Source organism: Carettochelys insculpta, chromosome 8 (genome assembly GCF_033958435.1).
Source record: "Carettochelys insculpta isolate YL-2023 chromosome 8, ASM3395843v1, whole genome shotgun sequence".
Taxonomy (NCBI): Eukaryota; Metazoa; Chordata; order Testudines; family Carettochelyidae; genus Carettochelys; species Carettochelys insculpta.
Window position 1 is genome coordinate 58,770,492 of NC_134144.1, and position 17,197 is coordinate 58,787,688.

At 43.1% G+C, this 17,197-nt stretch overlaps 1 protein-coding gene across 1 annotated transcript in view; it reads right to left on the reverse strand.

Annotated features, from left to right (window-relative positions):
* MGAT5 (alpha-1,6-mannosylglycoprotein 6-beta-N-acetylglucosaminyltransferase) overlaps positions 1–17,197 on the reverse strand; it is a 231,160-nt gene that overhangs the window by 137,539 nt on the left and 76,424 nt on the right. Inside the window, exons 2-3 of the mRNA XM_075001551.1 lie at positions 14,492–14,889; positions 1,868–2,035 (exon numbers count right to left, since the gene is read on the reverse strand). Coding sequence (XP_074857652.1) covers positions 1,868–2,035; positions 14,492–14,732 — 409 coding nt within the window. The 5' untranslated portion in view covers positions 14,733–14,889. The remainder of the gene's footprint in view (positions 1–1,867; positions 2,036–14,491; positions 14,890–17,197) is intronic.

Below are 17,197 nucleotides of genomic sequence, written 5' to 3' on the forward strand. Positions count from 1 at the left end.
CTAGTAGAAGACCACTAGCTCACATTTTTTAATGACACCATTGTTTTTCATTCAGAGATACCAAAAATAAAAATCAGTTTAGCTATCCTACTCCTGAAGAGCTTATAACATGTGGTGCTTTGAACTCATGGTTATCAGTATTGGGATGGTGCCCTACAGAATGAATGATATGTGAGCATTTGAACACGGCCAAATAAAGAGGAGCCGTCACCACAATCCTTTGTTAAGCAGAAATGAATTGAAGTTGATGAACAGACTGGCACGCATTGTGGACTGGACAGTGTGTGTGATCAATATTGGACCTATTTGTCAGTAAATATGTACCCATGCAAAAGTAAATACTGTGAGTGAAGATCCAGTACGGAGCACAAGCTGACATGGTCATCATAACCTTACAGTAGGACGTCAGGCTTAAGCCAAAGTTAATGACTAAAGAATGCGTGCATGTGGGGTGATTTCGGGTAATGTCTCTTTGAGCCCCTTCCAAAAATACTAACTAGATAAAATATTAGTAATTACATGTTCCCTGAGACATCTGACTCTGCTGGGGAAAGAATCAAATTAGCTTACTTGGTGGTAGGGATCCCTTAATTTGGGAAGAAGATGACAACACTCTGCTTTATGGATTATGGGATAGTGAACAAAAGGGTTTTTAAGGCACCCAAGGCCAGAAAACCAAGAAGAATGAAAAAGAAGAAAAGGAACCATCTATAGATTGGGTAACTGTCTTCCCTGTTTGCCAGGCAGGCACTATGTGGGGCCAACACAGGCATCCTCTGGGTGCATCTACACTAGGAACTAAATTTCAAAGTTAACTGCATCCAAGTAGCCAGCAGAGAGTCTACACACATTTTCCCTTACTTCAAAATTAACTTTGAAGTAGGGAGCCCAACTTTGAAGTCCTCACTCCATTCCTGGGAATGGAGTAGTGCCCTATTTCAAAGCTTAATTCCATGTTCCTGTAGTACAGGCATTATAAGCAATCTATTATACACATACACAACTCCTAGAACTGGAAGGAACCTCAGAAGGTCATCTAGCACAGTCCCCTGCGCCCAGGGCAGGACCAAACACCATCTCTGACATCTATTTGCCCCAACCCCAAATGGCCTCCTCAAGGATTAAACTCACAACCCTGGGTTTAGCAGGCCAATGCTCAAACCACTGAGCTATCCCTTCCTTTGAAGGGGGTGTGTGTGTAGATGCTCTACTTTGAAGTAAGCAACTTCTAATTTATTTTTGTAGTGTAGACGTAGCCTGTGTATATTTGTGAAAGAGAGGGTCACTAAGGGAATGTACAGTTTGAAATGTACTGCTGTGTCTGTCTAACATACAAACGAGGGATATATCTACACTAGACATAGAAGTCAACATCTGATAAGCAATTTTAGCTATGTCAATTGCATAGCTAAAACCAATTTATTTGCAGTTATCTTCCATGTCTGTCCACATGGCAGAAGGTCGACTTTCCTCATTTCTCGCCTCTCAGCAGGAGTACTGGGGGTCAATGTAGATCCCTTGTAGCATCATTTCATGAATGCGCAAAATGAAACCCCAGAAGATTGTCCCTGAGTGCATCAATCTTCCACTATAGTGTGGCTCCAGTCTGTGTGTGTGGCGTAGCTCTTTCGCTGCTGGTATAATTCCTTCTCTAACTTGCTGTGCAGAGTTAATTCTTTGGTTTGACTTTTTTCACTGTCAGCAACAGTAACCAGCTCAGTGAAGAGCTGTTAAAGATTCAACTAAGACAAGCAGGGAACAGAAAGAAGCGGGGCAGATACAGGAGCACCCTGCCATCTGTCAACTGTATTACTGCCTCTTTCCACAAGAAAATAGAGTTGGAATTCTAAACAGTTTTCACACCTACCTGCTACGTTGAGCTTTTCAACTGCTCCTATGCTGGGAGCAGCAGTGGTGGTACCATTGGTAGAGTTTGCTCCTGTACCGTTTATTACAAGGTTCTCCACCCTGGACTCCAGCTTGCCAATACGCTCCAGGATATTATCCAGTAAGACTGCAAGAGTTTTCTTTAGATCTAGAACAAATGAAAAACAAAACCATGTAACCATCACACTGGATATCACAGTCCACTTTGGTCAATTTCACAGACAAGTACTTTTAAAATCAAAAATTTCATCATTTCAGCTATTTAAATCTGAAAGTTCCATGGTGGTATAACTGTAGGGATCCTGACCCAAAAAGTATACTTGGGGGCGGGAGACAGGCCATGTTGCATTACTGTTACCCTTATTTGTGCACTATTGCTGGGGAAGGTGCTGCCTTAGGGCTGGAAAGTGCCCAGCTCTGAAGGCAACGCTGCTGCCAGCAGCAGCAGCAGCAGCAGCAGCAGCAGCAGCAGCACAGAAATAAAGAGGGCATGGATATGCCACACCTACTTCTGCACTGCTGCCTGCGGAGTTAGATCTTCAGTCAGCAGCTGCCAATCTCTGGCCACTCAGTTCTGAAGGCAGCCACACACAAGAATGGCAAGGTATGGTATTGCCACCTTTACTTTTGTACTGCCTTCAGAACTGGGCAGCTGGAGAGTGGCAGCTGTTGGCTGGTTGCCTAGCTCTGAAAGCAGCACAGAAGTAAGGGTGGCAATACTGCAACCCACCTAAAATAACCTTTTGGGCCCCTTACAGCTCCCTTTTGGTCAGGACGCCCATTTTAGAAACACTGGTCTCCTATCAAAACTGTACAGTATAGGGTAAAAACTCAAAAGATTAGGCACTGATGTTTTTTTACAGCTGTGAATTTCAAAGGCCCCTACAAAGTCTGACTTTTATACCATACACCAATAACTTTAGATATCACTTGTGTTTTATTCTAGTGAGGCCAGTAATCTCATCTGTCACCATCTCACCACAGAGCCCTTCCACACAACGAGGGTGAAAAAAAAAAATACCAGCATACTGTGCAAGCCACACAGGAAGAACAGGACTAAGCTAATTAATCACAAATAAAAAAAGAATACAATTCAGAAAATGTAACAGAAAAGTCAATAGATTGTATTTAGTGCATGACAACGTGGGAAAGGGGAGAATAGGGCAATTATACAGGATGAAACTCCCAAAACCAGCATTCTCTCTTCCAGCAACATCCATCATCCGACAGGACCATGGATGTTACTGGACTGGAGACGACAGAGTGGAAGGCTAGTAGGGAGAGTTTTGTTGCCATGGGCAGGGGGAACCCAGGTTTGCATCCCTGGCAAGAGGCACATCTGCCTGGAGTCGGCCCCTGTGGGGCCAGGGCTGCACCCAGTGTCTACAGAGCTAGGGCTACACGGACAGCCTCTCCAGGGCTGTGCTAGCAGCCCGACCGGGGCCAGAGCAAGTCACTGCAGAGCTGGGGACAGAACCAGTTTCCATAGGGCCTGGGCCAGAGTCAGTCTCCACAAAGCCGGTGCCACATCAGCAGCCCAGCCCCTGCCACAGCTGGCTGCCAGCCTAGGAGGACTTCCCCGCAGTCCAGTTGGGGCTAAGCTGGTACCATGTTGCCTTGGCCATGTCCAGAGCTGGCACCTGCAGGATCTGTGCCATGACTGGCTGGCACTGCAGCAATCTCTGTGACCAGCAGCCCAAGGTGGTCAGGGCAGTGTCAGCCCAGCAGGAACCAAGATCCAGGCAGGAGGTAAGAGCTCTCTGGATCTGGGGCTTGTTGGGGGAGGGGCAAAGAGAAGCCAGCAGCAGACTGGGTGGCCAGAGCAGAGGACTTCCCTTCATCCAGGACCAGTCATGTCCCACGAGTGTTGGACAAAGGAGGTGGAACCTGTACAAGGATTACAGTGCTAGCCTAAACTTTGAATCTACTGGAACTTGACTATTTATGCCACTTTCTCGAGAATTTATATGTATTCACCAGATGCTACCATTATGCAGTTAATCACCCAAAAATAGGTTTAAAATGGGTAATTACCTTCTTTTCATAAATCTAAAATCAAATGGTTTTCTGATCCGCAACTTCACATCTGGTAGAATTTTCAATTAGAATTTATAAACAGATTCACTTGCTTTACACTGGGGTTTAGTTTTGCCACATGATTTTAAATGTTTTAGTGAGTAGTCAAATACTTGCATAAACAACAGAAAGTTTATGTGGAAAGGCTGTTAAGTGTAAAGTTAAGGAAAACTACCTGAAAAGAATATGATTACATCTGTATTAAAAATACTCCAGAAGTGTGTATCTTCCTTCACTGGCACTGTTTTCTGTGCCTTCCAAAAATCATAAGTGAAAACACAGAGTACTAAATATATATACACACCACTCATTTTCAAAGACGTATTGATAAATATGTACACCATATTCTAAAGCATTTCTACATAACTTCTTAGAAAAAGGTGTAATAGTTATCATAACCTAATTTTAAGGTTCATCTTCTTACAGCCCGCCCTACATGCAGTTTCTCTCACAAACTTTTTGAACTGGTAATCTTTGGAAGGGGGCGGGGGGGGGGGGGGAAGCAAGTTACAAACAAAACCCCTTTCCACATGCAAGCCCCTACCTTAAGCTTGGGCCACAGGGCTTCAGCACCCCTGTGATGCACTCAGCTGAAACATGTGCATTCAAGTAGTTGCCCTGTTACCTAACTCAATGCTGTAATGCTGTCTCTACTTATGACCTGCCTAACCCCCGCATCCCAACACCCCCAGGTTGAGAAACACTGCAGTATAGGATGCACCTACATGGCCCCACAATATGCTAATACATTTACGGCTGACCTGGAACAACGATTCCTCAGCTGTCATCCCCTATTACCCCTCCTCTACTTAAGATACATTGATGACATCTTTATGATCTGGACCCATGGTATAGAGACTCAAGAAGAATTCCACAGAGACTTTAACAATCTACACCCCACCATCAATTTATGCCTCGACTACTCCATGCAAGAGATACATTTCCTGGACACTACAGTACTAATCAAGGATGGCCTGATCAGTACCACACTGTACTGAAAACCCACTGATCGCTATACTTACCTACACCCTTCTAGCTTCTATCCTGCACACATAACTAGATCCATTGTTTACAGTCAAGCTCTTAGATACAATCGCATTTGCTCTGATCCAGCTGACAGAGATCAAAAACTACAAGATCGTTACCAAATATTCATAAACCTGAATTACCCACCAGGAGATATAAAAAAACAAATAGACAGGGCCAGACGAATACCCAGAGACCAGATATTCCAAGATGGGCCCAAAAAAGCCAAGAACAGAACACCACTGGTCATCACCTACAGCCCCCAACTCAAACCACTGCAACAAATTATTAAAGACCTACAACCTATCCTTAATCAGGATGCCATACTCCAGAAGGCTCTAGGTGACATGCCTGTTCTCTCCTACAGACAACCTCCCACCCTCATGAGGATCCTCACCAACAGCCTCAGTCTATACCTCGGGAATAACAGTCCTTGAACCTTTCCTTGCAACAAAGCCCGCTGCCAGCTTTGTCCACATATCTTCTCTAGAAATACCATCACTGGACCTAACCAGGTTATTCATAGAATCACAGACACTTTCTCATGCACCTCTACTAACATCATATACGCCATGATGTGCCAACAATGCCCAGATGCTTTGTATATTGGACAGACTTCTGACTCCCTCAGACAAAGGGTTAATGGGCACAAAACAGACATCAAAACACTCCAGATCCACAAACCAGTTAGTCAACATTTTAATGGAATAGGCCATTCAGTTAATGACTTAAGAGTATGCGTGTTACTGAAAAAAAATTTTCACACCTCTATTCAGAGGGAAACAGCTGAGCTGTCTTTTATATTCAAATTTGGCACATTAACGTGGTTTGAACTGGGATGGGAATTTTCTGAGTCACTATAGGGGCTCGTCTGCATACTTGGCTTAATCTAATTATTGACCTTCCCCCCCCACCCCTCTCTGATTTGCTCACCTTGATTATTTTTTTTTTTTATTTGTCCTCCTTGATTACTGTTTTTGGTTCTCTGTGCTTTAAATATTGAGTCTGTTCTGGTATGGCTATGGTCTGAAGAAGTGGGTCTGTCCCACGAAAGCTCACCTAATAAATTATTTTGCTAGTCTTTAAAGTGCTACTTGACTGCTTTTTGTTTTGGGATAGGATGAGTGCAAAATAAGTAAAATAATAGATCTTCAGGTATCAGTTAACCAGAGCAATAATGCATTTTTGGCACTGAGCTAGCAAGACCAGAATTTTGGACCCATACCGTTCTTGTTTACCATTAAGCACATAGTAAATCTAGATAAAGTGATCTAAAGATTAAAAAACAATAATGTAGCCTTCAGTGCAGTGGTTTACAAAATACAGTGAGAAGAGGAACTCAAAAAAAGGTAGAGTCTGCTGTCAGCTGCACTAATGGGAAGAGACTGCTGAGCAGAGAAGCAGGCAAGTGCCTGAAAATGACCACTTAGGCGCAAAATTGATAAGCGGAAAACCTAAGCATGTGCATCTCTCTGATGTGATGTAAACAAGAAACCTGCCCACTTGCCCAGCATTTATACTATTCCAGTGTTTAAAAAGAAAAGTACACCAGATCAAAGTTAAAAGATGTTTATGTCTAGAACTCTGGGTATAAATACAGAAAACATATTATAAATTGGTAAAACAAAAACGTTGATGTGAAAATTAAAATGGACTGTTTCCCTCCACCACCACAAGGAGACAAAACAGGTGTGGGATTAAGACAACACTAACAAAAATGGTAATCATAACTAAGAAAAATAGAAATAGTCTTTCAGGGCAGACATCAGGAGAGGTGTGGTTTTTGAATGTATGTTAAAGGCTAAGGTTTAAGAAACGTGGTAAACGGGTCAGAGGCTGGGACTTCCAATAAAGAGTGGATCGACATCTTCTGACTACCGTGATACACACTGACCATTCCCAAGGATTTGACCTGAAAATCAAATAAACTTTTAATATACATAACTAAAGGTTTAAATAAAAAAAAAAAAAAGCCCCAACCCGTACATTGCCCCACAGAGACCCCATTCCTTTATAGTATTCTTACTGACGTTACTCTTTAAAAAGAGCACTAGTCATACTATTACCAAAAATAATTTATTGTTAACACCTTAATACTTCACCTTCAAAAATCCCTAATGTGCACACAGAATTATAGAATACCAGGACTGGAAAGGACCTTGAGAGGTCATTGAGTCCAGCCTCCTGCCCTCATGGCAGGACCAAGTACTGTTTACACAATTGGTTCCCAAACTTTTCGGTATCACTCCTCCCCTTTTGATTTTTGAGAAACCCTCACACCCCCACACCTCTTCTTTACCATCATCCAACCCCTGCTTTAACAAAAAATTCAATTCATAATTTGAAATAAACACAAAAGTTTGACACAAAAATGTTATTTAAAATTAAAAATAAGCACAAATAATTTTTCTTGGTCCCTTGTGGTTGCCTGGTGCCGCCCCAGCTGGTCAGCTGCCTGATCTCCATGCCAGCCTCCAGAGCTGCCCACCCCAGCTGCCCGCCCACCTGAGACCCACACTGCCAGAGCCGCCCCCCTGAGCCCCCCACAACTGGGGCCAACCACCTTCTAACTTGCCAGCCGCCGGGGCCAGCCATCCACCTGCCCACCAGCCGCCTGAGCCCTGTGCTACTGGGACAGGCCGCCTGCCCATCAGCCACCCACCCCAGCCATGCACCAGCTGCCTCAGCCACCCGCCCAACCCCACACTGCCAGGGCCAGCCGCCCACCCACCATCCTGAGCTACCTGAGCCCCATGCTGCCAGGAACAGCTGCCCAAGCACCATGCTGCCAGGGCCAGCCACCCACCCATCAGCCTAAGCTGTCCAAGCCCCGTGCTGCCAGGGCCAGCCACCCACCCATCAGCCTGAGCCACCCAAGCCCTGCTCTGCTGGGGCCAGCTGCCCGAGCCCCACAAGCCCTGCGAGTCACCCAACCGAGCCCCTTCCCTGCCTTCCCACAAGGCCAGGCACCCCCAGCCCCCCATCTAACCCCATCCTCCTCCTCCTTCAACCAAACCCACATTCACTCTCATTTGCAGAAGGCAGCCAGCTCCATGTCAGTCTTTGCCATCTGGCTGCTTTTTACAGAGGTTGCGCTGGATCACCCATGTAAAATGGCAGGGGCTGAGAGCCAGAAGCAAAGGCCGGATCTTTCTTCACATGGGGGGGATGATGAGGGGTGTGGGTCACCTCGTGCCCCCCCCCTCAAAAATTTCTTCACACCCCCCCAGTTTGGGAAACCATGGTCTAGACCATCCCTGATAGATATTTATCTAACCTGTTCTTAAATATCTCCAGAGATGGAGATTCCACAACCTCCCTAGGCAATTTATTCCAGTGTTTGACCGCCCTGACAGTCAGGAACTTTCTCCCAACGTCCAACCTAAACCTCCCTTGCTGCAGTTTAAGCCCATTGCTTCTTGTTCTATCCTCAGAGGCCAAGAACAAGTTTTCTCCCTCCTCATGACACCCTTTTAGATACCTGAAAACCACTATCATGTCTCCCCTCAATCTTCTCTTTTCCAAACTAAGCAAGCCCAGTTCTTTCAGCCTTCCTTCACAGGTCATGTTCTCTAGACCTCTGATCATTCTTGTGCTCTTTTTGTACCCTCTCCAATTTCTTCACATCTCTCTTGAAATGCAGTACTGAGAACTGAACACAACACTCCAACTGAGGCCTAGCCAGCGCAGAGTAGAGCAGAATGACTTCCTGTGTCTTGCTCACAACACACCCGTTAAAGAGCATAAAATGTGTGAAGCTGCAAAGTATATTTTTTAAAAATAATTTTTACTTTGCACTTACATGGAACCTGTTAGCTAAGGATTCACTCTCTTTTCTTAAACAAAAACAGTACGTTTGTTTCCTGTGATGTACTATAATGTCCCTACCACTGAGTTCTCATTGGACTTTATGATGGTGCACCAGGTAAATCCACAATACTATATACACAACAGGAAAAGAACCATAAACAAATGAAACTACAGGGGAAATTTAGCTAATGACATCCCGTGGACTTGAATTTTGTCTAGAACACATTAATGCTACCTTAACTTCACAAATGATACTATGAAATCTCTGATAAAAAGCGACTGTGTTTTGCAGTAATGGAGAGGTAGCCATGTTAATCTGTATCTTAAAGCAAAAAAAGCAGTCATGTAGAACATCACGCGACATGACTGCTTTTTTTGTCTTATTATGTTCTGCAGGTCAGCTGAGTGTATAGCACTTATTGATGGCACACAGGTTAAGAACGGATTCAAAAACAAGAGCACCACCTACTGAATAAATATCATTCTTTGCAGAAATCTGGGCTCTTTGTGGGCAGTCCTCCATACAACCTAAACCAACTCTGCTTACCCTGTGATCACAGTACAAGCTGGTATGTCTGCAGGCTGTCAGACACAAATTAAAAAAAAAAATCATAGCACAAGGGCTAGTTGTTATCCAAGCCACAGGGCAATACAATAGTCAGCTGCCTGGGGATGGTGACCTCAACCTCACAAGCACACACATTCACAGAAACACCCAAATCTTCTCAGAGGAGACAAAGCAGTAATAGAAGAGGCAAGCCCTCCCAGCATCTCTGGCATCTGCTGTAAAGAGGTGCTTTCATTCCACACACACAAGTGAAAGAGGATACCAAAAAGGAAAACAAACATCTTTTTAGGACATGAGCGTGCAGCCCTAATCTAGGGCATCACAACTTCCTTTTACAAAACTCCAGAAGGATTTCTTTTTGATAAAATGTTAAAGAGGAAATAATCTCAATGACTAATTAGCAGTTAACTTGAAGATAGCATAAAAGGAACAGACTACCTGTTTCCCACAATAGGTGGCAAAGAAAGCTGAACACACCTATGCCAGGAACAGTTACATCATACTTAAAGAAACATCATCAACCTGAATTCCCCACTTTTTTTGTTAAAGCAATAGACTTGATAACATTCTCAAGTGGGAGCCCTTGCTGATAAGTATGTGGGTTTCAAATGCTTTTCCTTATCTAAAAAAACTGTTTGTTTCTGAGTTACACAATGAAAATAGTGAAACCTATTACATGTAAGTTTTGTCTACAGAATGTAAAAGATTCAGAGAAACATTAAATTTAGGACTAAATACCTGATTTTACATTTTCAAACTATTTTCGGAGCTGAAATTTTATTAAGATTCAGCAAAAATCACAATTGAAATCAAAATTACCAGGAAACACACATGAGCAATTTTGAAGTTTTTGATTATTTTTTCTCCAGTGTCTCTTGAATCAATTCACACATCTAAAACCTGAGAAATCACTTCACGCATCCAAACTGACAGATCATATTTTCCAATAAATGGCAATGCCAGATTTTAAACAAGGATACCACTTTAGAATCACAAGTTACCAACACTTGTATCTGCTGTGGTTGTAGTAAAAATTAGCAATGGACTGAATCATACTGAGTTCTGGGTGATCGCTGGCGAGCATGCTCTAAATTAACTTGGACTCTGGACTTTGCAAATTTGACAGACACATTAATTTTACATCTACATATTGCTCTTTTCTGAACCTTTTCCAGTTCTAATCTCTTTTGAGATGGGGTGACCAGAGCTACATGCACACTGAAGTTGTGGGCATACCAAGGGCGCTAGAAAAAAATAATCCCAGTTATACATACAAAATGTTGGGGCCTAACTCAGCTGTTGCCACACAACAAGATCTTGGGGTTTTTGTGGACAGTTCTCTGAAAACATCTGTTCCATGCACAGTAGCAACCAAAAAATGCCAACAGAGCTTTAGCAGCCACTAGGGAATGACTTGATAACGTGACAGAAAATACCATACTGCCTCTATATCATTGGTTCTCAACTGGGATCTTTGATCCAGTTATTTGCCTAGTTTAACAAAAAGGCTCCATAAAGAGCACTAGCGAAGTCAGTGCAAATTGAAATCACATATGGACAATAACTTTTGTATGCTGTTCTATATACATCAGTGGTCGTAAAACAACGGGTGAGTTTGTTTTCACTCGATCATTAGAACCAGCATTAGACTTGTTGGGGCCCAATTTGAAAGCAGACTCCCAAACTGGGCCACACTGGGCTGATGCCAAAGCCTGAGTTAAGTGAGATGAAGCTTGGGGCACACACGACAAATCAGACTCCTAGAAGGGATACAAAAGTCCTGAAAGGTTGAGAATCGTGTAGAGATATTGAAAGGTTTACCAGTAAGCCGTATCCATTTATGGTTAACCAGTAGGGGCCAGAGTGGCCCCCCTCCCGCCACGGGCAGGGGATTACTTTAGGTGTGCAGGGCTGCCGCAGGCAGGGGAGGTCCAGTCCTGCCAGAGTAGCCCTGTCCATGGTGACATGGGGAGGGAGGGGGCCGTGAAGTTGGGGAGGGGCCCAGCTGAGCTGGAGTGGCCCCCATGCCATGGGCTAGGGATGCTTCAGGCTAGCTGAAGTCCCCTGCCTGCAGCATGCCCAGGGCTGCCATGGACAGAGGCCGCTGTGGCTGTGCCAGAGTACATCTACCTGCAGCGCTCCTGGAAAAGGCAGCTGCAGATTAGGGCTGCTCTGGCTATGCTGAAAAGCCCCCCATGAATAGCAATGCCACAAGCAGGGATGCTGCAGCCAAGCCAGGCCATCCCTGGCAGCAAGCAGGGGCACTCCATCCCAGCTGAAGCAGCCCCTGTCCACAGCAAGGGGGCCAGCCCCGCCCCCCCCAACCATTCCTCCCAAACCTGCTTAGTCCATTAAACTGTTAAATCTAGTGTTTAACTGATTAACTGGGATTTTACACCCCTAGAACCATGACACCATGTAAATACATGACAGGCACACACCGAATGTTCTGGTCACCTTATCTAAAAACAATACATTGGAACTGGGAAAGATGCAGAGAAGGTTAACAAAGATGAGTCAGGGTATGGAACAACTTCTGTATGAGGAAAGATCAAAAAGACCAGGCTGTTCATTTTATTAAAGACTGGAAAAAGTGAGTAAGTATTATTCACCCTTTCAGGTAACACCTGATGAAATTAACAGGCAGCAAAACAGAAGTACTGCTTCACACAACATACAGTCAACTGGTGGAACCCTCAAATGTTGCAAGGCTAAAAGTTGGATTTAAAACGAATTAGATAAATGGCGGATAAGTATAATTAATGGCTATTAGCCGTGATGGGGTAGAACTCCACATTCTGGTGCTTCAAACCTCTACCTGACAAAAGCTGGAACCACATGACAAAGGATGGACAGCTTGAAATTACCTGTTCTGTTCATTCCCTCTGAAGCATCTGGCACCAGCCACTGTTGGAGACAGATGGGCCACTGATCTGACCTAGTATTGCAGTTCTTGTTTTTAAAATAGTGACATTATTATACAGCAGGCCCCCAAGTTGCCTGAGGGTTGCGCTCCTGAGCAATCTTGAGTAACTCAGCCTTTATGAACAATGGGGGGAGCTGGAAACCAGGCGGCAGTGTGGCTTCCAGCTCCTGTCTGCTGGTGGGAGCCAGGAAATTGACCAATGCTGGTGTGTTGGTCAGTTTCCTGGCTGCCCCAGTGGCTGGGAGCCTGGGAGAAGCCAGCAGTGTGGCTGTCTGCTCACTTGGCTTCCCTCAGCTGCACTCCCCCCAGCCTCTAGTAACTGGAAACTCCAGGATTTCAACTTGTGCATTAACACGAGTTGAAATCACTTATGTCGGCAGCTTACCGTATTTTCTATTTTATAATCTATCCCTTAGCTAATGGTTCCTAACATTGTTATGTTTTTTGGTTTTGGTTTGACTGCCAGAGCACACTGAGCAGATGCTGCTGAAGAACCTTCCAAGATGACTCCTAGAACTCTTCTGATTTCTAACAGCTAATTTAGAGTCCTTTTTGTAAGTATAGGTGGGATTATATTTCCAATATGCATTACTTGACATTTGTCAACACCGAATCATATGCCATTTTGTTGTACAAGTAGCAAGGAGTGTCCTCTCTCTGGCTGTAGGGCGTACGTGAAGCACTGATCACCCAATGATCCACTCAATGCAAAAACTGCAACTGCCATCCCACCCAAGTCAGCTTTCTTAGCCAACGAGGGTAGCAATCACAAGTTTAATGATAAGTCTCTTCCCTCTCTCAATATTAGGTCAATATTTAAGAACAATTTGGGGATGTGTAATGCATAGAACACTAAAGCATCACCATGTCAATAAAAGGTTTTTCTTTCCTCCACTTAAGCAAAAGAAGTAATTAATCAGTAAGGTGTGCAATCCTGGGGCTTCCCACAAATAGGATTTCCCTGACTTAAGCTGGGTCTCCACTCAGGGTCATCTGATTGGCATATTCACACACTTTCTCCAGTCCAGTATTGCTGAATGCTGAGGCAATATATACTTGATCTATCTCTGCTGTTTAGATCCACTTCGGTACAAACACAGCTGCTGTAACTTCAAGTTTATCACCACAGGAGCATGATACATTCTGGTGACAATTTTTATGGTGTTTCTAAGACAACATTTATTTGCAATTCTTAGGCATGTTTAAAATTCCAGCACCTTCCCCTTGTATCATTTACACTTTATACATGTTCTCTCAGTTCTGGGTTTTTGCAAGGTTTTATACATTTTCCAATTCATCTTTCAACAAAAAAGAATCATGTGAACTGAAATTAGAACATTTTGAGAAAACTCTCTGGCAAGATCTAAGAACTAAAACTTTGGTTTTTGGCAAGCGGAAAGGCTGGAACAGTTTTGGGCACACAGAGGGCTACTAATAATCTTCACTTGGAATTTTTCTGTAAAAAGGAAAAACAAAATGAAGCATCACATTCAAAGCACAAAGGCAGAGCTGACCACGAACACAGAAAGTGAAGACTAAAGTGGGAGATCACAGAATAGCTGAGGATTTGTGAGACAGCAAATTGATTGTTCCTATTGATGACCGGTTATACTCTGTCACTGGATCAATGGTGGCCAGAAAACACATTAGCTTCACTTAGTACAGCCAATTATTTTAAAAGAGGATCAATGTAGTTCTGAAGTTCTCATTATAAAGGCAAATGTTTACTACTAAACTTGAATATAAACATTACAATTACAGAATTCAATGGGTGCATTTCCCCACCTACAATCATCCATTCTTACAGCAATTGTACAGTTCCAGTAAAAAAACTGAAGGCTAGATTTGGGGAATTCCAAGTATGGGTTCAGTGCTACAGCACTCTGCTCTGCTGGGGCTTTTGAGTCCCATAAACTTAAGGGATAGGGCTGGCAGATCAGTAAATAGGACTATGGAAGAGAATGACCGATGGACAGAAGAACTAGGCACTACTTCAGAATAGTTCCACTGCTCTTCCACATCTTGTGGGTAGAGGGTCCTTCCCACTGACTGGGAGATTGTCAGTGTACAGCTCGGACAACTGGGCGGCATTATGAGGTCATTTTTTTCAGCCAGAGAAATAATGTTGGAAAAAAACCCAAAATTCGCTAACTAGAATTTTCTAGGAAGCTTTCATGCATTCTAGAATATTCACTCACCATATGCTGTCATGGTCCCAACATAAGGCCCATCAACCACATTTCTATTTTCTTCTGCCAATGCTTTGATATATCGTTTGCTGAGATCCAATATTTGCTCACGAAGCACTGAACTGCTTTCATGTTGAGTTCGCTGTTGAATAGTAAAATGCAGAAGCATCATTCCCCAAATAAAGCCAAAAGTCACCAGAAAAAAACCAAGTTTTTGAGAGGATAGTTTCCATGGAGTAAAGAATGCCATGGCTTCCCAACAAGCGTCACGATCACTGCACGGGTTCTTAAAGCACGAAACCAAGGTGCAAATGCATGGTCCAGGTATGTAAAGATCACAGTGCAGGAATCAGTTTCACTCTGGTGCATTAGTCAGTGTATTTCCTCCTTTCAGTTCCATCCTGCTGCTGCCAAAACATGGGGGGGGGGAAAAACATATGGTCACTATAAACTAGTAAGAACAGCTAATCTGTAGTTTGTTTGTGTTGTAACTTGAGCAAAACATGAATAGACAACATTATTTGTACATTTTTAATATCTTATACATCATAATCTGAATCAGAGCAGGAACAAGATGAGAAAAGATCTGAAGTATAAAAAAATTAAATGCACATTCACCAGTGTAGGACACATTTGAAAATTTGGATCAAATTGAATTCTTTTTAAAAGTTTGCCAACTGAATTTCAAGGAAAAAGCATTTCAGTCCAGTGGATGAATTAAGATTTTTATCTTGCCAATACAGAGTAGTTAAAACAATCCTACCTATCATAAATTTTTTCTCAGAGAGCAAGTAATTTGAGCTAGCAGTGACAGCACTATTTGTTTATGGCAAGAGCTAGGGCATGTGCCTAGGTATCTATCAAGGGGAAAAGAGTGCTGCATGATTATTTAACTCTCCTGGCTTACTCTACAAGTATTCCAACTAATGTAAGAATCTCTTATTGTTCTTGTGTGGCCTCAGTGCCATCTGGCATAGAGGGATAGCTTCAAAGAACTCAGTTATTTCATATTAACTACAAGTCTGATGAGCATATTTCTGCGCCCTGCTTATGAATAAATACATTTTTGACTTGTCACACTATACCTTATGTATTTTGAAATGCTCCTATCTATTCTACTTTCTGCATATAAAATTTCAGCAAAGAGTATATGATTATCTAAAAATCAGCTGGTGTCATCTTTGCATAAACACATTAAAAAAACTCCCTATTTTGATTAACAAAATAGTTCATATTAAACAGGACAAGGAAAGCTTTTGCTGGAACTTTCAAATCAGGGTTTCAGAATAAAAACACTACAAAAGAAGAAATACTACAAAGAAATTAAGCATACTCCATTGTTAAAAAAATGGATTTGGTAAAGTGGTATCCTTTTTACTGTATAATGTTCCCAGACAGGATTGTAGAACACACAACGTAAATATCTGTTTGCATAGAGTAACTCTAGAGACGCCTAGTTGCGTTGTGGCACACACTTATGAGCACATCTAAAATTATCTGAAAAGCCTTTTCTTTCAGGTAGAATTAAACCACTCTGAATACAGAAAATGGCCACCTTTGGCCTTGATATAATGCAAAGAGTCCCATGCATGCAGTTTTATTACTAACTGTATAGTCCAGAAAACATTATGTACTAAAATGTGTTTTGCTGCGTTTATGTTGCTTTAATGCCAGTATTGCTGAAAAGTTCTATTTGTAGTTTTGCTTGGTACCTATGCTAGCTTAAGGTAAGGTAGCATACCCTTCAAGTGAACTGTTGGATGTTTTAGAAACCCAGGCACAAGGAAGTAAAGATGATTTTGCTATGTTATCTGCACAAACCTAAGTAAGCTAAACCATTTCTCAGTGACTGAATTGGGAAAATTCCATTCTGTTTGATTCTATTCTGAGAATTTTTTACCCTAATCACCTATATTAGCAAATGTATGGATTTAAAGTTTTGCCATTCTTTTGTCATATGTGAAAATCCTGGAAATGCAGTAAGTCAAACAAACTCGCAAAACCAAATCCATCACTGATACTAACAAAATAAAGGGCATAAATGAGGTGCTCGAAAGTTTTTAACTGATGTTTGTTTAGGGCAGAGGCTCCCATACAATGGAATTAGGCCACCAGAGGGATGATAAGGTTGTGGGGAGAAGGGCATGAAAATCTGATGGTACCATGCTGAAAGGCTGAAGCAGACAGGCTTCATGCAGGTCGTGTTGGCTGTGAAGGTCAGTCTCTCTGCAGGTCTTGCTCCACCAACCAGCAGTTATACTCTTTCAGTGGGGATGCTGGCAAAAGACTGTGACCAAGAAATGGATGGCTCCATCCTAGGAATACTGACACCCCTACCAGACAGAGTCCTTTTGGTGCTGCTCCAGACTCGAGTCACACCACCTGTCCTCACAGACAGGGACTCAGAAAGGAAAGCACACAGGGCTCCAGACGAAGAGTCAGCAGGGAACCTTGTCCAGCAGAGGGGCAGTACTCATGTGTGCATCTTTCTACTCCCCTCCCAGCTGTGACCCTTCATTGCTGCCCTATTCATTTCCCCCAGCACATGTGGGCAGTGAGACAGACAAAGAGCTGGTTTCCAGCAGCCAAGATTGCCTGACTGCTTCAGGGAGCAGGTGGTTTCCTCAACTGCTACGTGGTTAATAGCCCTGCCCTCTATGGTACACCTGGCATGCCACCAATGGCTGGAGGATACTCCCTCCCTCAGAACACCAT